The sequence below is a fragment of the Erinaceus europaeus genome, chromosome 10 (assembly GCF_950295315.1).
Source record: "Erinaceus europaeus chromosome 10, mEriEur2.1, whole genome shotgun sequence".
In the NCBI taxonomy this organism is placed as follows: domain Eukaryota; kingdom Metazoa; phylum Chordata; class Mammalia; order Eulipotyphla; family Erinaceidae; genus Erinaceus; species Erinaceus europaeus.
In genome coordinates this window covers 51,795,935-51,820,396 of record NC_080171.1, presented here as the reverse complement: position 1 = coordinate 51,820,396, position 24,462 = coordinate 51,795,935, and the positions used below count along the sequence as shown (strand labels likewise).

Sequence of the window (24,462 nt, the reverse complement as noted above, 5' to 3'; positions counted from 1 at the left end):
GTGGAAGGTCTGGCTTCTGTAATTGCTTCCCTGCTAAACATGGGCATTGACTGGTCGATCCATACTAGTGGGCAATGGCTCTGGGGAAGTGGAGCTCCAGGACACATTGGTGGGGTTGTCTGTCCAGGGAAGTCTGGCTGGCATCATGCTAGCATCTGGAACCCTATCCAGAGAATCCCCGGTCACAAGCTGTTGCTTGTTGGAGATCACGCCAGCCACTGCTTCCAAGTCGCCATCTTGGCTCCATCCCCCTAAATCTGCTAGTTTTACTAATAATATAATTTAATATCTCAGGGCAGCATTAGGGGGATAGCTCGGACAGTTAGAACAACAACTTACATGTCTGAAGCTCTAGAAGTCACAGAGCTAATTACCCACACCAACTCATGTGAGAAAAGAGCAGTTCTCTGATCCTGACTTTCTCTTCTCTCTCATTCTTTCTATTAACCTTAAAGAAAAAAAATTTCCCAGGATTGTGGGCAGGGCAGTGACACATCCAGTTAAGCACACATAGTATCATTCGCAAGGACCCTAGCTTGAACCCTGCTCCCCACCTGCAAGGGGAATACTGCATGGTCCTGAAACAAATATGCAGGTATCTTTCTCTCTCCTTTTCTATCTCCCTCTCCCCTCTCAAATTCTCTCTGTCATGTCAAATAAAATAGAAAGAAGAAAAATGACTACCAGGAGTGGTGGATTTGTAGTTCAAGCACTGAGCCCTAGCAATAATACTGGTGGGGAAAAAAGAAAAGAAAAAAAAAATCCCAGGATGTTTTTATTACTAGTTAAAGAAATGTACATGCACACACACACATACACACACACACACACACACACACACACACACACACACACAATCACTCACTCACTCACGGTTGGTGCGAGGGGAGAAGATGACAAAAATAGCCAAGCAACTTTGTTTTGTTTTGAATATGGCACTAAGTACCAGATACATTACTAAGAAAAAAACTAGACAAGCAAAATGACAGTAACTTTTCCTCTTTTCTGAAAGCAACAAAAACATAAATGTATTTAAAATGTCCTTTCCTAAGGTTTTTTTTATTAAGAGTTTTATGATGGTATAAATTTGAGAAAAAAATGGAAAAAAGTTAAGTTGCTCTATTTCAGAATCTCCTAGAGATGGTAAAATTCTAATGATCACTATACTTCTGTAAAGGAACAATATCTTGTTTTTAAATACATTGATTCACATTTTTCAGGTGGCCTGTTTATGATGTGGAACTAAAAGTCCATGGAACATACTTTGGGCAGTATGGTGATGATACTATATTGTCCTATCTAATAATGTCACAACATTTTTTATCAGATCACAGTATACTTACATAATCATCTATTTTATTGACTATATTTTGAAGTTAAAATCTAAAACTACTCTTATAACTCTGTTATTGGAACAATTTTCAACATGCTATATACTTGGACATTTCATCTTTCTTTAAAAAAATATCTCAAGAGTTTCTCTTTCAGAAATTCTCCAAGGTGGACAAGAACTCTTATCAATTAATTTACTGTGGATAACACCCTTTACTCTCTTCCACTGACTCTAATAAAACAAAACATCACAGTTAAATGCATCTATTTTTCAATCCTATTTTACTGGATTATAACTTTCTTTTAAACTTTTTATAGACACTAACATATTATAGATTTCAAAAAGCAATCAGTCCCTTAAGATGCACTGTACATGCAGACCTATACTCGCTCTTTTAAATGCTTCTACTTCTCTTAACACATAGAACACAAGAAGAGTTTTATGTTTTTATGACGTTAGGCAAATGTTTAAATGTCATACAAGTTCGTAGGAGGTGTGTATTTTAAATAAAATTTTTAATTTTCTTTGTGAATTTTATTTATTTATTCTGAGAGAATGAGAAAGGAGAGAGAGTACCAGAGCACTGTTTAAGACATAAGATTGTACCAGGGATTGGACACATACCTCTGGCCCCTTAGATATACAAATTGGTGCTATAACAGACTGAGGTATTTCTTCCATCCCTCTATTTTAATTTAAAATTTTTTATAAATCAATTCCTGCAGCCCAGGAAGTGATGCTATGTATAAAGTGTTCTATCCTTGATATCATGTGTACCAGAGTGATATTCTGGCTCCACCTCCCAACAATAAATAAATATCTCTTTTAAAGAAAACATTTCTCTATTTTCCCCCTTTCAATCAAGTGTTAATTCACTTATTCATAACTTATAGTACAATGGCAACTGTAAATTCACTTCTAAAATAAGTCATTTAAAGGCTCATTTCTAATTTTATAATAATATAAATAATATTAGTGTAGGTCAGGGAAGAAGTTTAGTGGGAAGAATACCTATTTTGCAAACCTGATGATTTCTTTAAAAAAAAGAGAGAGAGATAAATGATACTTCTCACTGTGTCAGTGCTGACAGTTACACAAGCTTGAACTCTTCAGCATAAGAGGACAGATACCCTGGAATTTCACAGTATGGTATTTAACTAGGACATTGAAACAACTCAAAAGTTTTGTTGAGGGAATTGGGCGGTAGCACAGCAGGTTAAACGCAGGTGGCGCAAAGCTGCAAGGACCAGCATAAGGATCCTGGTTCAAGGTCCCAGCTCCCCACCTGCAGGGGAGTCGCTTCACAGGCAATGAAGCATGTCTGCAGGTGTGTATCTTTCTCTCTACCTCTCTGTCTTCCCCTCCTCTCTCCATTTCTCTCTGTCGTATCCAACAACAATGATATTAATCATAACTACAATAATAAAACAAGGGCAACAAAAGGGAATAAATAATAAATAAATATTTTAAAAAGTTTTGTTGAGTTTATACTTTAGTATTAAAGCAGATCTTACTAGTCAGTTCTTCCTGTTGAACAAGTGATTTTTATCACTAGAGGGATTTATTGTGACTTCACACCAATTTCTAGATCCTCATATATATAAACACCTATAGATGCTTGCCTTTAGGACTGGAATACTACTCTCAAATTTTTCACTCACACCTAAAAATTGTGGGCTTATTTAGAGATGTTTCTGTATAAAGGTAATCTATGAATGGTGGTTACATATGTTTTAGCATTACCTTGTAAAAATCATAAAGTCTAATATATAGAAAATTTAAACATCACCTGAAAACACCTAGAATTGCCAAAACCATCTTAAGGAAAAGAAACAGAAATGGAGGCATCACACTCCCAGACCTTAAACTATATTATAAAGCCATCATCATCAAAACAGCATGGTACTGGAACAAAAATAGGCACACAGACCAGTGGAACAGAATTGAAAGCCCAGAAGTAAATCCCAACACCTATGGGCATCTAATCTTTGATAAGGGGGCCCAAAGGATTAAATGGAAAAAGGAGGCTCTCTTCAATAAATCGTGCTGGGAAAACTGGGTTATAACATGCAGAAGAATGAAATTGAACCACTTTATCTCACCAGAAACAAAAATCAACTCCAAATGGATCAAAGACCTAGATGTCAGACCAGAAACAATCAAATACTTAGAGGAAAACATTGGTAAAACACTTTCCCACCTACACCTCAAGGACATCTTTGATGAATCAAACCCAATTGCAAGGAAGACTAAAGCAGAAACAAACCAATGGGACTACATCAAATTGAAAAGCTTCTGCACATCCAAAGAAACTATTAAACAAACAGAGAGACCCCTCACAGAATGGGAGAAGATCTTCACATGCCAGACATCAGACAAGAAACTAATCACCAAAATATATAAAGAGCTCAGCAAACTTAGCACCAAAAAAGCAAATGACCCCATCCAAAAATGGGCAGAGGATATGAACAAAACATTCACCTCAGAGGAGATCCAAAAGGCTAACAAACATATGAAAAACTGCTCTAGGTCACTGATTGTCAGAGAAATGCAAATTAAGACAACACTAAGATACCACCTCACTCCTTTAAGAATGGCATACATCAAGGGCAGCAGCAACAAATGCTGGAGAGGTTGTGGGGACAGAGGAACCCTTTTACATTGCTGGTGGGAATGTAAATTGGTACAGCCTCTGTGGAGAGCAGTCTGGAAAACTCTCAGAAGGCTAGACATGGACCTTCCATATGATCCAGTAATTCCTCTCCTGGGGTTATACCCCAAGGATTCCATAACACCCAACCAAAAAGAGGTGTGTACTCCTATGTTCATCGCAGCACAATTCATAATAGCTAAAACCTGGAAGCAACCCAGGTGCCCAACAACAGATGAGTGGCTGAGAAAGCTGTGTTATATATACACAATGGAATACTATGCAGCTATCAAAAACAAAGAACCCACCTTTTCTGACCCATCTTGGACAGAGCTAGAAGGAATTATGTTAAGTGAACTAAGTCAGAAAGATAAAGATGATTATGGGATGATCCCACTCATCAACAGAAGTTGATTAAGAAGATCTGAAAGGGAAACTAAAAGCAGGACCTGATCAAATTGTAAGTAGTGCACCAAAGTAAAAACCCAGTGGTGAGGGGTAGACATGTAGCTTCCTGGGCCAGTGGGGGGTGGGAGTGGGCGGGAGGGATGGGTCACAGTCCTTTGGTGGAGGGAATGGTGTTTACTCCTAGCAAAATGTAGACATATAAATCAGTAGTTAATTAATATGAGGGGGAAAATCAATTGTATGTCTCAAAGTCTCTCAAAACACAAACTGAATCCTTTTAATATATAGGCTGTGTATTTGATACGCGGACTCTCTCAAAAGTCTAGACCAAGTAGATTAGAAGCATCCAATAGCACAGCTATATACAAGATACTGGACACTGTACAGCAAACCATAACAAAAGAACTTTTCAAAGTTAACCCAATTAACAAATAATGTGATGATAACATTAACTATCAATTGTCTTTTTGAACCCTAAGACAGCAGGAACCTCACATCTCCACTATAGAGCCCCTACTTCCCCCAGTCCTGGAACCCTTGGATAGGGCCCACTTTCCCGTATGCATCTCCCAATCCAAACCAAATAATATTGCATCCGCCGATCACAACCTAACCAACGCAACGATTGCCACCTCAACATGCTTCACCTCAGACTGTGTCCAGAGATTTCACGTGTGGAATGACAACCCTTCAGCTTCATTACTCGGGTGAGACCTATCCTTTTATAGTACACTCTAATTTCATCTCAGGTGGTTCACTTTCTAACAAAGTCCCATAACCTAGATATACACCAGTTTCTGTGAGAGAGAGCTTATGTGCACACGTATCCATAAACTACTGCAAAATATATACCTGAAAGCAGAAGTACACTAGAGTTTGCAGTGAGTACCTCCCTAACACTTCCTCTCCACTATTCCAAGCTTGGGATCCATGATTGCTGAACAAATTGTTTGGCTTCGTATGTTAACTCTCTTTTCAATCACCAGGTTCCAGATGCCACCAGGATGCTGGCCAGGCTTCCCTGGACTGAAGACCCCACCAATGTGTCCTGGAGCTCAGCTTCCCCAGAGACCCACCTTACTAGGGAAAGAGAGAGGCAGACTGGGAGTATGGACTGACCAGCCAACACCCACGTTCAGCGGGGAAGCAATTACAGAAGCCAGACCTTCTACCTTCTGCAACCCTCAACGACCCTGGGTCCATGCTCCCTGAGGGCTAGAGAATGGGAAAGCTACCATGGGAGGGGGTGGGCTATGGAGATTGGGTGGTGGGAATTGTGTGGAGTTGTACCCCTCCTACCCTATGGTTTTGTTCATTAATCCTTTCTTTAAAAAATAAATAAATAAATAAAGTATAGTGAAACAAAAAAACAACAAAAAAAGAAAATTTAAACATCAGCAATGTGCTTTCAATAATTGAAGTTGAACATTTTTTGTGTTGGAAGAATAAACTAAAAATAACTTAAAACTGAAAAGCAATTAAGATATTATGGGGATTAATATAGTATAATCTTTTATACATAGGTAAAACATCTCATCTCCCTTTGAATAGTGTCTAGGAGACATATCAGAATCCCGATTCTTCATCCTTCTCCTTTTCTCCTTTCCCAGAGTCCTTTGCTTTGATGTAATATGCCACACCTAGTCCAAGATTCACTTTATTTCCTCCCTTACTGTCCTTTATTCTTAAATTCCACCTATAATTGAGATTACTCAGTATTGTTCTCCAAAATTTTAAGTATTTTTTGGTTTTATTGAAAATTACTTAAAAAAATGTTATTTATTTCTTTTCTTTTAAAATCTTTTTGGATGGGCGTATTTGGTTCTTTTTTAAAAGATTTTATTTATTTATTAATGAGAAACATAGGAGGAGAGAGAAAGAACCAGGCATCACCCTGGTACACATGCTGCCACAGATTGAACTCAGGACCTCATGCTTGAGAGTCCAATGCTTTATCCACTGAGCCACCTCCCGGACAACTATTTATTTATTTTTAAGTAATGATTGATTTAATATAACTTAAGTTATACTAAAAGTGAAGACAATAAATTTTATATTTTGTACCTGTACGATTTAGTGACTTTGAAATTTGAGTAAGGACAATGTACTTCAATTATAAAACTAAGTCATCATAAATTATAAAATATTAAAATTATAGGTCTAAATTTTATGTAAATAAACACATAATACAGGCTATACATATATGTAGACATATTTGTATAATTAATGAAATTTAAATAACACAAACACATAAATGTAGATGCATATGATGCAGTCTATTTCTTTGAAATTAAAAACTGAACTTATCAAAATAACCAAGGCTATTAGCAGAAGAAAAACAGTGAATTTTGAGGGAAGTTTCCTAAATTTGAATTTTTGGTGAGTGTGTGCACGTATGTGTGTGTGCATACGAACTTTACAAGTTTGGTTGAAAATTTACATAAAAAATGAAGAAAGATGTATCTGTTGTTCTCAAATTCTGGCAAAGGCTGTAATTTTTTTCTCTTTTACCTTCCCCTAAAATTTAACATTTGACCTTTAATATGTCATATTTTTTGTTAACTTCAAAGTAAGTCTGACATTTTAAATGAAAGTAAAATCCCAACAAGGTTCTGAGTGGAGAATCACAGTCCTTGCTACCTCAGCAAAATGTCAGCTGTCATGTGGGTGACTAAATGTAGAGGTTTGTGTGTGTGAAGGGATGTATGAGTACATACATATGCTTATAAGTGTAAATAGAAAGTAACTGAGTAAATTATGTGAGTTGTAAAAAGAAACTTTCAGTTCACCTTCAGGCTGGAAGTTACTCTATTAACAAAAAGCCAGGGCGATTTATAAAATTATTCTCACTGCCACATTTCAAGACTTCTATAGAAGGTAAGAATATTTTGCAGAAAGGGCATTAAGGAAAATGCAGTTTAAAATTTCAGCATTTGCCTATAGGGATGCAGAGGTCATATAGGCTCCTAAGCTGAATATGGGCCCCAGATCACATCAAATCGATGGGGTTTATAGTCAACAATATTTTTACCCCTTTCCCATATTAGGGAGCTACTCTCTTCCCTGATACAGCTTTCTGGTCCTTTTCCAGCCATGACATCATCTCCCCAGACAACAGTTTGGATCCACCTGCATATCAGATTTCAGGCTCAGGGAAAAAAAAAAAAAAAAAAAACTAGTATAGCCACAGGCCCTTTGGAATATAACTAAAATATGCCTACTAGCTATCTACAAAATGGAGGACTCCCCCAACTCTTCGTCTGCACTAGTCCAACCTTTAGGTTCATGATTGGTCAATAATTTGTTTGGCTTTGTATGTTAACTCTTTTCAGCCACCAGGTTCCAGATGCTAACATGATGCTGACCAGACTTCCCTGGACAGACGACCCCACCAATATGTCCTGGAGCTCCACTTCCCCAGAGCTCTGCCCTACTAGGGAAAGAGAGAGGCATGCCGGGAGTATGGATCTACCAGTCAATGCCTATGTTCAGCAGGGAAGCAATTACAGAAGCCAGACCTGCCACCTTCTGCATCCCACAATGACCTTGGGTCCATGTTCCCAGAGGGATAAAGAATAGGAAAGCTATCAGGGGAGGGGATGGGATACAGAGTTCTGGTGGTGGGAATTGTGTAGAGTTGTACCCCTCTTATCCTACAGGGATGAGTTTTGTCAATGTTCCTTTTTTATAAATAAAAAGAAATTCAGCATTTCCAAGATCCAAAATAATAGGAACAAGAATATTTCAAGCTAAAGAAAGAAACCACTAGCCAAAGTCTGTATTTTAGATTTTAAATAAGAAAATTTTTGAAGTGTTTCCCATGTAAGAAAATGATCTCTAAGCAAAAGGGCCTAAGTAGGCCAAATGGAACTCAGAATATGATCACCACATCAAATAACAAGGAAGTGACAAAATTAAATATTACATTCTTCTCGCTACTCCTGGCTAAGGATCTTTGTCAAAGTCTAGTAAAGAATCATATTGTGAGGTGTCGGGCAGTAGCACAGTGGGTTAAGCGCACATAGCGCAAAGCGCAAGGACCAGCACAAGCATCCTGGTTCAAGACTCAGCTCCCCAACTGCAGGTGAGTCGCTTCGCAGACAGTGAAGCATGTCTGCAGGTCTGTCTTTCTCTCCCTCTCTCTCTTCCCCTTCTCTCTCCATTTCTCTCTGTCCTATCCAACAACAATGACATTAATAACAACAACAACAATAATAAACAAAACAATGATAAAACAAGGACAACAAAAGGGAAAAAAAATAGCCTCCAGGAGCAGTGGATTCATAGTGCAGGCACTTCTTCTTCTAGCATTTGCCCTTCTACCGTAGCCAGTCAACAGCGTCAGGTTGAGCCTGATGTAAAGTTTCGAGACCTCCTTTGAATCTGGAGAGGTGGCAGTCGTTGACTATGTGGGTCATAGTCTGTCTGGAGCCGCAGGGGCAGTTTGGGTCGTCTCTGGCTCCCCAGCGATGGAACATAGCAGCGCACCGGCCATGGCCTGTTCGATAGCGATTGAGGAGGGCCCAATCATAACGTGCTAGGTCAAAGCCGGGTTGACGCTTGCAGGGGTCTGTGATGAGGTGTTTGTTCTTTACCTCAGCTGACTGCCAACTCTGTTTCCAAGAGACTGGAACAGAGAAGTTCAGTGTAGGCATAGGGGACCAGATTGGGTGACGAGACGTCAAGCGTTGGACAGGGTGGGCAAAGATATCCGCGTATATTGGTAGGTCCGGTCGAGCGTTGACGTGGGAAATGAACTTAGATGATGCCGCATCCCGACGAATATCTGGCGGGGCGATGTTGCTAAGAACTGGCAGCCATGGAACCAGGGTGGAATGGATGGTTCCAGAAATTATCCTCATGGAGGAATATAATTTGGAATTGACCAAGTGGACATGGGGGCTACGGAACCATACTGGGGCACAGTATTCTGCAGTGGAATAGCATAATGCCAGAGATGATGATCGTAGTGCAGGCACTGAGACCCAGCAAAAACTCTGGAGGCCAAAAAACGAATCATATTTTGCATATTGTGGCTATACATATATATATACATATATATATATATATATAGATATCTATATCTACATGATGCACTTAATTCTAATTTGACTGCTTAATGAATTTTATAATTTTATAGTCTACATTTTTTAAACTATTTATTGTGTTCTATCCTCACACATACATAAGGTAATAATTTTTGTTTCTCTTGCTCTCCGGTACAACCCCAAACCTGAAATAATGTAGTAGGCACCCAATGCATATTTTTAAAATGAATTCCTAATATAGGTTTGCTTTTATTGGCAATAATTCTTTCCAATGTTTTTTATAGAGCCCAAACTATAAAGGATTGCTTCAGATATTATTATTATTATTATTATTATAAACTCAACCTTATTTTTTTCTGAGCTGTGAGAGGATATCAGAGTAGACCTGAGGTATACTCTCCTCATCATCCAATAGAAAAAAATATATTTAGTATGAAATAAATAATTTCTTTCATTTATTCTTTGATAAGTAGACATACACTCAAATGAAAAATCAAATTCATTTAACACAGTACCTGCTAATAGTGAGGGGGTATACTGTATGTGTTATAAGAACTTTATTGAATTTACTTTTATATATGTAGTGTTTTTAATATGTGTCATATTAAGGAAATAGTTTTTAAATGAAAAGGAGAGTTAAGCCATATAAAATAAAAGTCACTATTTTAGGTATACAGTTACTTGGTTTTTTTTTAGTACACTCACAAAATTGTGCTACCAATAACAGCATTTAATGCCAAAACATTTTCATCACTTCAAAAGAAACTCTGTACACATTAGCGGTCACTCCTCATAACTCCCTATCCCAGGAAACCATAAGTCTATTTTCTATCTCTATAGGTGAATATGTTTTGTACATTTCATAGGAATGTAATCATATAACCTTTTGTATTTGACTTCTTTCATTTAATAAAGGTTTTTCAGGTTCTTTCACATAATGACATATAGCAGTACTTCATTCCAGATTATGGGTAAATAATATTCCAAAAAGGCATACAGCACATTTTGTTTATCCATTGATTAGTTGATAAACCTTTGAATTGCTTCCACTTTAGAGGTTCTTTTCTTTTTTTTTTTTTTTGAGCAATTCTGCTATAAACATTTATGTCAAAGTTGTTGTATAGGCATATGCTTTCATTTATGCTGGGTATGTTCACAGGGGTGGGACTATTTGGTCAGATAATCTCTATAATAACATCTTAAGAAAATGACAACCTGTTTTTCATTAAGTGGCACCATTTTATATTTCCACATGCAATGTATTAGGCAGTCATTTTTTTCACATCCTTGCCAACACTTGTTGTCTGATTTATTATGCGGTGTTACTGGGTGTGAAGTAATATTTCATTTTGGGTTTTGGTTTGCATTTTCCTAGATAATGATATTTAGCATCTTTCCTTGGGCTTACTGGCTACATATATGTATTCTCATAGAGATTTCAGTTAAAATAAGTTTCTTTATATTACTGAGCTGCAAGAGTTAATATGTGTTTTAAATATTGCAAATCCAGTAAGAAAATTCAGACACAAGGCTGGGTAGAAACAACAAACAATCTTGATTTCTCAGTATCGAAGATGAGAGACACCTATTAGATTTCCTATAGCTGGTACATCGAGATAGTTAATATAGATACTGTGCTTGTTTTGTCACACATACCACACAGGTTCAAATCTGTCCACCATCAAACTGAAAAACACTTTGGTACTGTGGTGTCTTTACTCTCCCTCTATCTCTCTATCTGTTTCTTTCTATATGTAAAAGTTGGTCAGGAGCAGTGACACCTCTAGTGATGGGGGGGGGAAAAAGCTATGGCTTCAATCTTTGGCATCTTTTTCCTACCTAATACAAATGTTCTCTTTTAATCCCTAAAAAATCTTAAAGATACCATAATTTTTTCTCATCCTGTAGGAAATAAAACTCACCCATCTTTGTTTTTTGCTTTCTGACTCCATCTATTCTCCTTACTGCAACTGACTGAATCACTGGAATGTGGATTAGATCTATTCCATGCTTTCTCTTTTCATGGTGAAAGCATGTGCATACCCTTCTGACCTTTTACCTAGAATACTATCTAGCTCCCAATCTATTCTCCATTCTACTTGCTGATCTCATTTATCTTTGTAAATTACAACTTTAATTACACCTCTTCCCTGCTCAAAAGCTTTAAGGTTATGATTCCAACCTTAATGTTTTTTTTTTTTCTTATTCCTTAAACTACAGAAAATGTAATATGTCCATGAGGGGGTTCTTAAATAGTCGTTAAAATGATGAGATCATCTCCTTGACAATATTGTGGTCAGAACTTGAAGGTATCATGCTGAGTGAGACATGCCAGAAAGAGAAAGACCAGTACCAAATGATCTCACTTTTAAGTGTAACTTTAAAAATACATGACAGTAAGTGAGGTCATCAAGTGAAACTTGGAGTAGGTATGCTGCATTGCACCAAAGCAAAGGACTACAGGAAAGAAGGAAAGGGGAAGGAAGAAGATAAGTTGCCTAGACAACAGTCAAGGGGAGATAAGAGGCTTTACCTATGTGTTAAAGACTATACTATAACCCATTACTCCCAATACAATTAAAAATAAATAAACATAGCAAAATAAAGAATCATTAACTTGCTTGTTAAACTCTAGCTTAAATTGTACACTTAAGAATGTATTATTGCACAAGAAAATTTAATGCAAGTAAAAGATGTTCATATACATTGAAAGATATTGATAGAAATAAATGTAGATATATAAAATATTAATATTAAAATATTGAGCCTGGGAACAGTTAAATCATTTATATGAGAAGCCCAGCACTGACAAAAATGAAAGGGAGTAAAAAAGAAAGAAGAAAGGAAGGAAGGAAGGAAGGAAGGAAGGAAGGAAGAAAGAAAAGAGGGAAGGAAGGAAGGAAAGAAGGAAGAGTGAACCTTGAACATCCTGTGTTAAATCAAAGACAAAAAGTCAGAATGGAATAGGGAAAAGAGCCTTAAGTTAGACATCACCTTGCCTTAAGTTTGAAGCAGATAAGATGGTAAATAAATAGTATTTAATATATGTTAAAGGAAGAACACACAGATTGCTCATAAATTGAAGGTAAAAGGAAAAAAAAACAAATAGCTGATTGGTTGTCTCTTAAATACTGGTTGCCTATTATAAAATGAGATTTAAGATGAAATCAATAAAATACCTATTACACACACATACACACACACACACGGAGAGAGAAATGAATGTAGATATTATATGCAGTTTTTAGTGTAATTCTTTTTTCCCACAAGTTTGTGTGTTCATTTCTTTTTTAAAAAAATTTTATTATCGACTTAATATTGACTTACAAAACCATGAAGTGAAAGCATTCCTACCATTCCCACCACCAGAGTTCCGTGCCCCCATTCCCTCTATGGGGAAACTTGAGTAGTTTTCCCATGGTCACAGATATGGGTTAAATATTATTTCTATAACTAGACAGTTATACATATATTTGCCCTTTTTTTCTACGGTCCTGCCTTCTCTTCCTTTCTAAGTCACACCTACACCTATTACTACTTCTGAGTGTCCCTCTTTTTTCCACTTCTCTTTCTGGATCCTGATGGAATTGAGTTCAGAACCCTCTGGACATCTTCCCCTAACATTTCTCCCCTTTTTGGCAGTATGGACCAAAATTCTTTTTTTTTCTTCAAATTTAATTTCTTTATTGGGGAACTAATGTATTACATTAGACAGTAAATATAATAGTTTGTACATGCATAACATTTCCCAGTTTTCCATATAACAACACAACCCCCACTAGGTCCTCTGGCATCCTTTTTGGACCTCTATTCTCTGCCCATCAACCCACCTCAGAGTCCTTTACTTTGGTGCAACATGCCAATTCCAGTTCAGGTTCTACTTGTGTTTTCTCTTCTGATCTTGTTTTTCAACTTCTGCCTGAGAATGAGATCATCCCATATTCATCCTTCTGTTTCTGACTTATTTCACTTAACATGAATTTTTCAAGGTCCATCCAAGATCGGCTGAAAATGGTGAAGTCAACATTTTTTATAGCTGAGTAGTATATCATTGTGTATATATACCACAGCTTGCTTAGCCACTCATCTGTTGTTGGACATCTGGACTTCCAGGTTTTGCTTATTATAGATTGTGCTGCTAAGAACATATGTGTACACAGATCTTTTTGGATGGGTGTATTAGGTTCCTTAGGATAGATCCCAAGGACAAAATTCTTTATTGATGCAGATGGTGGGAGTTCTGGCTTCTGTAATTGCTTCTGGACATGGATGTTAGCGAGTCTATCCATACTCCCAGCCTTGTTTCTTTTCTCTTCTCTTCTTTTCTTTTTTCCTTTATTGGGGGATTAATGTTTTACAGTCGAGGAATATAGTAGTTTGCACATGCATTATATTTCTTAGTTTTCCACATAATAATTCTTCTTTTAAAGAAACACCATTCCCACCACCAAAGGTCTGTGTCCCTACCCCCACCCCTTACAGTGGAACTGAAAATCTACTCTTCCCACCCTCCCCTCGAGTTTTTTACTTAAGTGCATACTCCAATCTCAGACAAATTATGCTTTGCATTTGCCTTTCTGTTCCACGTAACAATCTAAACCTCTCTAGGTCCTCCTCTGCCATCACTCTCAACCTGTTTCTGTCTTTTCCTAGTGGGGTAGGACTCTGGAGAGGTGAGGTTCTGGGATACATTAGTGAGGTCTGTCTGCTCTTCAGTGTAATTTTTACTAGTAGAAATTTATGAGGAAAAGAAAGGTTATGTGCAGATAAAGGTCAAGTATATAAAACTGCCAGCTGCAACCAAACTATTTAAAATAATATTTATTTTCATTCTGGATTAAATATATAGATACGTTAAAACCCTTTTCTCTCCTCCCCTTCTCACTTTCTCTCCTTCCCTCTGTCTCTCCCTCTCTGGAGTAGAGGCTTTGTGAATGTGTGATTTTGCTACTCCTGGGATAAATGTCTTTCTTTTTCTTTACTTCAGAAATACAGAGGAGACAGAGGAGGGGAGAGGGGGAGTGGGGGAGAGAGAGAGGGGGAGAGAGAGAGAGAGGGAGAGAGAGAGAGAGAGAGAGAGAGAGAGAGAGACCTTCCACAGAATTAGAACTCCCCCCTAGTGCTGTGTCACTTGCATATGGTCCTGTAGTTCAAATCCAGGTCATGCTCATGATAAGGCAAGCACCTTACTAGGTAAGTTATCCTTTGGCCCCAAGTATTACACTTTTTATTCCATATGTAGTTATGACAGTAGCAGTAGATATATTTTTATGCAGTCTCATTTTGCAATGTGGCAAAACAGCTTTGTACTATGGGGTGAATATTCTGTGAATATAATTTTATCAAAGGAATCCAGAAAATAGTAACTTCATCACAAAATGATGATATGACCTATCCTTAGATAAAAGCTAAAATCATGGGGACAGACTTATCATCAGCATCTAACAAAGAAGGAAGGCATAAGAGGAAACTTATGATATTTATCCTAAAAAATATTTTGTTTAATTTATTCTTGAAATATTTATCTATTTGATGATAAAGACAGATACTGGAACACTATTGTGGCATATGCAGTGAAACTGAGGTTGTGATGCATGGAGTCCTCATATTACACACTGCAATCTCCTCAGATTCCAAAGTATTTTAATAGTCAAATATCAGTGTATAGTTATTTAATATTTGAAGGATATTTTCAGCTCTTCCATAGCTTAAAAATAATGTAACTCAGGTACACGTAACAAAATAGGTGAAATAATGTATCTTTTGTCACACACTTTTGTGAACGTAGCTATGAGCCTCTGAAAAAAGTGGTGGTTAGAGAAAGCCTTAGCTAAAATCAAAGACACGTAATATTGTTAGAATTGAGAGAGAAGGAAAGTAGGCTGCAAAAAGAGAAATGTTTTCTATTTTATAGATTTTTCTCTTGGGCACAATTATAAAGTGACATTCAAGTGCAACCAATGTAGTTCCTTTTTTTTTTTCCTTACAAAATTCAAAGACATCAGCAAAAGTACCTATGTCAGTAATAAAAATAAAAAGTCTTTGACTTTTTAAATGTTATCATACTGTCACAGTGGAATAAAATTAGCTTGAAAAATGATCTAAAGACACATGATGCAGTTCATTATGTATAACAGCAACAGCAGCGGTTTCCCAGTGTTCATAAAGGCCGCTCCATTAAATTTACCTCCAGTCAATAATTAGGAGTCCACAAATAAACCTGAGCAATTAAATCAATACTGCCAGGCAATTATATTCCAGAGTCTGGGCTCAGTGGCACAAAAAGGCACTATATCACACTGCAGTATAAGTGGTCTGATGCCATTTTCAACAGTATTTTTGTATACTTACTGGACAGAATAAGCATATGTCCAGATAATGTATTTGTGGGGAAAAATCAGGTCCAGTGCAGCAAACCTTCAGTAACATTTAATAAATGTTTATCTATGTAGGTCTATTATTTCTATGCTCAGAAATAATGGTGAAATTGCCAGATTAAAAGGTAATATTTATTGGGTATACATTTAAAAAGTTTGTTTTTTAATCACTGTCAGACAGAAAGAAGTATCCTATAACAATAATTACTGAACTCATTTGATGTGTCAGGCATTGGTCTGGGTGTCAGCATAAAGTATGATGAAGAAATGACCTTTCACTGTAGGCTGGTCACCATAGAAGGTTTTGTCTATCACCTGCACATCTATATTTAAAAAAATAATAAAGGGGGAGTTGAGCGGTAGCGCATTGGGTGAAGTGCAAGGACCAGAGTAAGGATCCCGGTTTGAGTCCCCGGCTCCTCACCTGCAGGGGCGTCTCTTCACATGTGGTGAAGCAGGTCTGCAGGTGTCTTATCTTTCTCTCCCCCTCTCTGTCTTCCCTGCCTCTCTCCATTTCTCTCTGTCCTATCTAACAACAAAAACATCAATAACAACAACAATAATAACTACAACAACAATAAAAAACAACAAGAGGAACAAAAGGGAAAATAAATAAATATTTAAAAAAATAATAAAGGATTGCCAATCACCTTCTATTACCATTTAAGTGACTCTGGATTAATTTCAAGTAATATAGAACTGCCACTAATTAAATAATAGTTTACATACAATTTAATTAATTCGGTCTTTCCAAAAGTATAGGTACCACAACTTGTTAGAACAAATGTAAACTATTGCATTTAATACCACTTATTTTTAAATATTCACACAGAAACATTTACAATGACTTTGCAGAACTCACAGCACAATACTATTTTGTTTGATATTTTCAGAAATATGTTTCAGCTATTTTTATTATACTTAACTTGAAGTGTAGAAAATTAGGTTCAGCAAAAAGAACTGTAATGCAAAAGTTTAGAATGCATTACATGCTGTCAGTGATGTCAAAACAAAAGCTGGCTATGACTAGAAAAGCAGGGCTCTCACCTGCCAATAAACTGCCCTTGATCACTTACAAGAGGGGCAGATCCCAGTAGACTATATGTGTATTAAAAAAATACTTGAAAGGGAAGAAAAAGTATCACACAGGTCACAGCAGCAGTCTCAATAGACCCCTCAGGGATTTCAACTTGTCTTGGTCTTGTCATCCTCTATGCAGCTTTCCACTCAGCCCAGAAAATGTCGATAGGAAAATGTTTGAGGGGCCTCTGGTGGAAATTTTTTCATTCTTTCTGCATTGACAGGATGCCAAATCAATATTTACTTCCCACTAACAAGCAGCTCGAGGTCTCAGTAGAAAATATTGTAGAGAATGCGGGAAGACACAGTAATAAACAGCTGTCTGGCTGTGAGGAAAACATGAATTGACTGGAAACAGGTCCATAGTAAAAGGTCACTGAAACCCATGAACTCCTCAGGTGTCCATATCAACTACTAACTTTAAAGACACATATAAAAAAATCTCTTTTCCTAAGAGGACTTGGGGAAAGATCCTGTTCAGACTAGCAGGCATAGAGGTTGCCTCAATAATTTAATTAATGCATTTGCTAAGACCCATGTTGGCATCTTCCCAAGGCATTTGTCTCATTTGTTAAACCCAAAAGTACAAATAGAGGGTTAACTTTCATGCCTACCTAGTGGAATGCTTCTTTACCTAACAGAAGTAAATAATGTGTAAATGTTTACAAAAGTTAGACACCTGGTAAAAAATGTAAGGCTTACAATTTTCAGCTGGAAGTCTTATTATATGAAGTAGGAACAAAAAAAAAAAAAAGAAAGAAAGAAAGAAATACCTGTCCTTCAAGAAGTTTTTGAATGAACAACAGCCATTCCTTGTCATGTTCAGCATCTATCTTTATTTTTTTTGTCTCCTAAAGGAAGAAAATAAAAACACAGGTATAAATTGCATTTGTATGAACTTGATCATACTGTTAAGATACTGAATCTAGAGAGATATTGGTAGAATTGACACAAAAAACAGTAGCCTGAGGTCCAGCAAAATAGCTCACATGGATATTTCTCTCTACCTGTGTTCCCCCCTCCACACACCTCCATCTCCATACACACTCCTCCACCTCTCTCTCTCTCTCTCTCCCTTGCCCTCCCCCCCCCCGTGTGTGTGTGTGTGTGTGTGTGTGTGTGTGTGTGTGCGTGCGTGTACAAAAGTCATTCCAGAGTAGTGAAGCTCCGGAGATGAGAAAACAATGACAAAAAGGGGAACAGTCAGTGGCGCACCTGGTTAAGTGCTCAAGGACTCAGGTTCAAGCCCCTGGTTCCCACTTGCAGAGGGAAAGCTTCAGGAGTGGTGAAGCAGTGCTGCATGGGTCTCTGTCTCACTCCCTTTCTATCTCCCCCTCTCCTCTCAGTTTCTCTCTGTCTCTAGTTAAAAAAAAAAAAAAAGCTTGTGCTCTCAAACTAGAGGATATATGAGGGGAATGGCGATGGCTCATAGGTAGGGTGCGTACTTTACCATGTTTAACGACCAGATGAGAGTCACGTCATGAGAGCACCATGCAAAGGAAATGCTTCACAAATGGCGAAGCAGTCTTGTGGACACTTTACTCTTTCTGTGACTCTCTCCTTATTTGAATTTCCCCCTCTATGAGAAACAGAAAAAGTCTGACAGGAGCAGTGGAATCATGCAAGTCAAAGGTCTGGTGGAACCTTGGTAGCAGGGAGGGAGAGAAGGAAAGAGGGGAAAGAGGCTGGCAGGCTGGCTAATCAAGGTTTTTTTTTTTTTAAAGAGCATATTTCCAATCCTCTTTAAAATCCAATTTGCAAACCTAACTCATCAATTCATATCCCTATGTTTCACAATATTATTCAAGAATACTTTATTTATGCCTTTCAGCAGAGTCCAAGATAGAGATTGAGATGGAGGGGAAACTATTAAAAATAAGATAGTCATTTAATAGTGTCCGTTGCAAAATAAAAAAGTATAATACTTAAAAAATCTGACTTGCTAATAGAGAACTTCATAGGCAAGGGGCATTCTAACTTTCAGAGTTGTGAGTCACTTAACCTGTTGAACCCATAGTTACCAAGGTGAATTGTTTCTAAAATTACAATATATTCATACATGTAGTTGATTTTTAACAGAATCATGATTCAGTTTATACAAATAAAGAATTTTCAAAAAAAGATTTAGTCAAGGTAATAGTTTAACTTATTGCATGCTAGGTATCAGGCTATACTAATTTATAATATATTTATAAAAAGTTAATGTAACTTGAAGAATACAAAATGGATGGTTTGGTCTCTACTGAAGCACATAATCCAACCTCTTTAGATCTATGAAACATAGAGATTCATCAAAATAATCTTTGATCTACCATTGCATCTAATAAATATATCAAGGAATACTAAGCCTTCTCAGAAACTGATTATAGGAAACAGGAAAGTGAATAGAGGAAAATAGGAAACTGCTAATTCATAAGGCTATTGACACACAAAATGAAAATAATCTCTGCAAGGTCCTTTTATCAGTTGTTACTAAGAGTTGTTGATAATTTAAAATACTCTTCAAGTAGGAGAGCTGCTGGACCCCAGGCATAATTTGCAAAGCTGCTGGGGTGGGGGGAGCTGTTGGTGGGGGGGGAGTGGGGGCTGCTGAAAAATGTATTCTTACAAACACTGATGTCTACAGATTTATCTATTCATTGAGCAAACATATATTGGGAAAATACTAGGGCCATCATCTGTTTAATCTTCCCAGACAATAACAAAATTGAATGTTTGTGTATTAAAGTTCAGAGACTTAACAGAACAGGACTGAGTATTCTCTACAGGTTTCAAGAGACTGCATATACTGAGAGTCTGTTATTTAAAAGACAGAAACGATGCCAAAAATGTAGTGCTCTCCCCTGGAGGAACTAGACAGAAGGAGCCTAGCCGATTTAAAACAATACATATTTTTTTTAACTTGGTAAACAATGAGTTTGAATTTAGATTTATCACTCATAAAAAACAAAATCTCACATAGCAAGAAAACATTTCAAATCAATGGTGAGCCCACTTAACAGAATCCCTTCATATGCAGTAATTTAAAATATCAGGTTACAAAATTTATTATTAACTATGTTACAGAAAATGAAAGATGTGAAAAATAGCACCCCTGACTTGAATTAAACAAGCAAGAAGTTCTAAAGGTTATATGTATTTGGTTTTTTCTTTATTCTAAAGATAATATATATATATATATATTTGAGTTAATATATATATATATATATATTTTTTTTTTTTGCCTCCAGGACCATCGCTGGGGTTTGATGCCTGCACTACTAATCCACTGCTCCTAGAGGCCTTCCACCCCATTTTGTTGATATTGATGTTATTGCTATATAGGACAGAGAGAAATTGAGAGAGCAGGAAGACAGAGAGGGGAGAGAAAGACAGCTGTAGACCCACTTCACTGCTTTTGAAGAGACCCAACACACACTGCATTAAGGAGTTTTGTGGTGCACTGAGTAAAGTGCGTAAGTTACTGTGTGCAAGCCCCTACGTTAAAGTTCCCAGTCTCCACCTGCAGGGGTGGGGTCCCTGAGGAAAGCTTCATAAGCTATGAAGCAGTGCTACAAGCATCTATTTCTTCCCACTGTATTTCTCTCTGTCCTATCACAAGAAAGGGGTGGCAGGGGAGGAAAAAAAAACAACGGTACAGTGCAGTGGAGTCATCATGCAGGTACTGAGCCTTTTACAATGAGTTTATAATAATAAAAAATAAATAGTAATGTGTGTTTAAATTTAATGTGTAAAATGTCTATAGATAAGTAATTAAATTATGTTACCACTTCATCTTCAGTGTCCAATATTTCTTCTAGATCTGACTGTGAAAGATTCAGGATAGAAGCTGCCAAGGTCTGGGCTTTATGAGTTGAGGTTTTACAAGCATCCTTGGTTTTCTGCATTTTTTTAAGTTCCCTGATATGCCGTCTTATCACTTGAACATCATTTTGTAACTCTTTGACCAAAGCCTGCAACATGGAAAGAATGTGGGTTCATATGGAAGTCATAAACGAAGATTAACTGATCATAGCATAAAAATGTAAAGATACTAGCAAATCATTTTTATTAGGATTACTCTGATTTTATCTATTTTGGAACATAATGTATTGTGTATTTTTAATATTTTATTATGAAATAGAAAAATAGAATGGGGAGCAGAGGGAGGGAGAGACCAGAGTGTTCTTCAGCTCCGACATAGGATATTGCCAAGAATTGAATCAATTGGCTCTGGGAACGCAGCTATTCCAGACAGTGCTCAAGTGAACTGAGTTATTTCCCCAGTTAGTTTTTTTTTCTTTTGAGTTTATTTTTAAAATTAACTTTTACTGAAATAATATATATTTTTATCATATGTATATGTTCTAAGTGTGCACATTGCCAAGTTGCAATAAGAACTCTCTCTCTCTCTTTTTTCAATTTATAAAAGGAAACATTGACAAAATCATAGGAGAAGAGGGGTACAACTCCACACAATTCCCGCCATCAGATCTCTGTATCCCATCCCCTCCCCTGATAGCTTTCCTGTTCTTTATCCCTCTGGGAGTATGGACCCAAGGCCATTGTGGGATGCAGAAGGTGGAAGGTCTGGCTTCTGTAATTGCTTCCCCACTGAACATGGGCGTTGACAAATAGATCCATACTCCCAGTCTGTCTCTCTCTTTCCCTAGGGGCAGGGCTCTGGAGAATCTGAGCTCCAGGACACATTGGTGGGGTTGTCTGTCCAGGGAAGTCTGGTTAGCATCATGTTAGCATCTGGAACCTGGTGGCTGAAAAGCCAAACAAGTTGTTGACTAATCATGAATCTAAAGGCTGGAATAGTGCAGACGAAGAGTTGGGGGGGGGAGTGTCTCTGTCTTGTAGATAGCTAGTAGGCATATTTTAGTTATATTCCAAAGGGCCCATGACTATACTAGTTTTTTTTTCCCCAGCCTGAAATCTGATATGCAGGTGGATCCTAATTATTGTCTGGGGAGATGATGTCATGGCTGGAAAAAGGACCAGTAATCTGGATCAGGGGAGAGAGTAGCTCTCAAATATGGTAAAGGTGTATAAATATTGTTGACTGTAAACCCCATCGATTCGATGTGATCTGGGGCCCATATTCAGCTTAGGAGCCTATGTGACCTCTGCATCCCTGTAAATCTGAGCTCACATTCTGTGGTCATGAGTAGGAACATTCCAAGCTGCCCTAATTTCAGGACCCATCTTGTTGATCCAAGTTGAGGGCAAGGTGCTATGGGGGCCCACAAAGGGTCTATTGTGTTTTTTCTCATATAGATGACTTGTAACATTGGGGAGAGGGATTTATTTGAGATCTAGGCCCATCATGTCTGTTTGAGAATCTCAGGACTCCCTGACTAGGGCCCCTCTTATGACCACTTAACCAACTTGCTGAATTAACCAAAACTTTCTAATATACTTTCAGATTCATTTATTTTATTGCTGGTCAATATTTGTATTAGACAGGCTATTTTTCATAATGCCAGAATACCTGTTAGCCTCATACAAGTCAGTTTGAATTAGTTTTAAAAGTGTATATATTGGTTTCAGAAGTTAGTTATGTAATTCATTTGAATATTAAATTATCACATTAACTCAGGAACTATTACTACAGAAATTTTTTTTAAAAAGTGATTTATACTTATTGAAACTGGATTAGAAAATCCTTTGGAGGGACTTCATAAACACAAGTTGGTAAAAGTTCAATTAGATTACATTGGGCATCAGGAGATAGCATAATGGTTATGCAAAAAATTTTCATGTTGAGATCCTTAAGTCCCTGCACCACCATAAGCCAGAGCTAAGCAGTGCTTTGGTAAAAATAAGAAATGATTACATTGGACAATTCAGCAATAAAAGATTGATTTAAATAATAAAGATATAGGATTGAGAGGTAGAACAAAGATTAGCTGATTCTGCCTCTCTTCCTCTCCACATTATAACAAAATAAATATATATAACAAACATATAAAAATGAGCTTGAATTTTGCAAGCTATCACATGCACAAAGGACCAGAGTCTAGGAAGGTAAGACACAATGATGACACATTTCAAAGATAATAGTCACTCCTAACAGTCATTCCTTAGCTCCTAAATGCCCTTACCAGCTCCCTCTTGCCTGCAACTCAATGTATCCTGGTTCCATGTGACCCACTCACCCACACCTTTGCAGACCTCCAACCACCAGGCTCCAGTCTTATATTTATGTTATGATTCAGCTATCCCAATCCTATGTCAATTTCATTTCCATAAATTTACATAAACAAGAAAGTGGAAACATAAGCTACAAACTGGTCAAGGATAGAAGTTGCAGATTTTCAGAGGATTGTAGCAACCTGAAAACAGCCATATTGGAATCTAGTTTTCATAGCAATGTACTCTGGATATGGGACTATGTAGAACTACCCTTACTGCCCCCAATCTTTCAGTGGATGTTCACATATCTAGGATGTACCAGAAATGTAAAGCTTCTGGTTCACCAGAATATCAAAGATCTCTAGCTCTGGTTCTCACAATTTATGTGGTAGCAACTCATATGAATTTAGTTTAATAATAATTGAAAGGGGATAAAACATTTTTTAATTCTTCATTGGGGGATTAATGCTTTATAGTCAATAGTAAAATACAGTAGTTTATACATGTCTAACATTTCTCATTTTTCCACATAATAATTCAACCTGTAGCAGGCCCTCCTCTGCTATCATGTTCCAGGACTTGAACCCTATTCCCTACCCCAGAGTCATTTACTTTGGTGCAGTACACCAACTCCAGTCCAAGTGCTGCTTTGTGTTTTCCCTTCTGTTCTTATTTTTCAACTTCTGTCAATGAGTAAGATCATCCCATATTCATTCTTCTCTTTCTGACTTGGGATATAACTTTTTGACTATTTTTGTATTTGTTCTGAAGGGAGTTTTGGTAGATTCTGTTTTTCAAGAAAATTATCCATGACATCTAAACATTCAAATGTAGTTGCACAAATGAGCTAAATAGTATGCTATGACACCCCCATCCCTTCCATCTATGGTTATTATTACAAGTTTGAACAGGTATGCTTTCTCTTTTTCTCAATTAGGAAAAGCAAAGGTTGATCTATGCCATTACTGATTCCTTTTTTATTACCACTAGAACACTCATATTAACTTGTGTTATACATTTTCAGCTTATTAATTTCTATTTCAATTTTTAAATTATGGTTATTTCAGATTTGACTCCTTTTTAAGATTTCCTTTTTGAGGGAGATTATTTTCCTAGATTACCTGCTTGTAGAAAATTATGTGGCACTGGGGTCTATGCTATGTTCCAGGATGATGAAAATTTACATATGAATTGAGTATTATTTTGATGAATTCCGCTAGTCAGGGTTTTTTTGTTTGTTTGTTTGTTTGTCTCCAGGATTATCACTGAGGCTCAGGTGCCTGCACTATGAATCCGCTGCTCCTGGAGGCCATTTTTCCCTTTTGTTGCCCTTGTTGTTTATCGTTGCTATTATTTATTATTGTTGTTGCTGCTGTCGTTGTTGTTGGATAGGTCAGAGAGAAATCAAGAGAGGAGTGGAAGACAGAGAGGAGGAGGGAAAGACAG

The 24,462-nt window shown here is 37.1% G+C and overlaps 1 protein-coding gene across 4 annotated transcripts in view; it reads right to left on the bottom strand.

Annotated features, from left to right (window-relative positions):
* The window catches only part of CNTLN (centlein), a 331,221-nt gene that overhangs the window by 3,658 nt on the left and 303,101 nt on the right, over window positions 1–24,462 (bottom strand). For all 4 annotated transcript variants that reach the window (XM_060199608.1, XM_016193668.2, XM_060199607.1 and 1 more), the window contains 2 exons: window positions 20,664–20,849; window positions 17,670–17,747 (listed from right to left, as the gene is read on the bottom strand). In XM_060199608.1, the coding sequence (XP_060055591.1) occupies window positions 17,670–17,747; window positions 20,664–20,849 (264 nt within the window). The remainder of the gene's footprint in view (window positions 1–17,669; window positions 17,748–20,663; window positions 20,850–24,462) is intronic.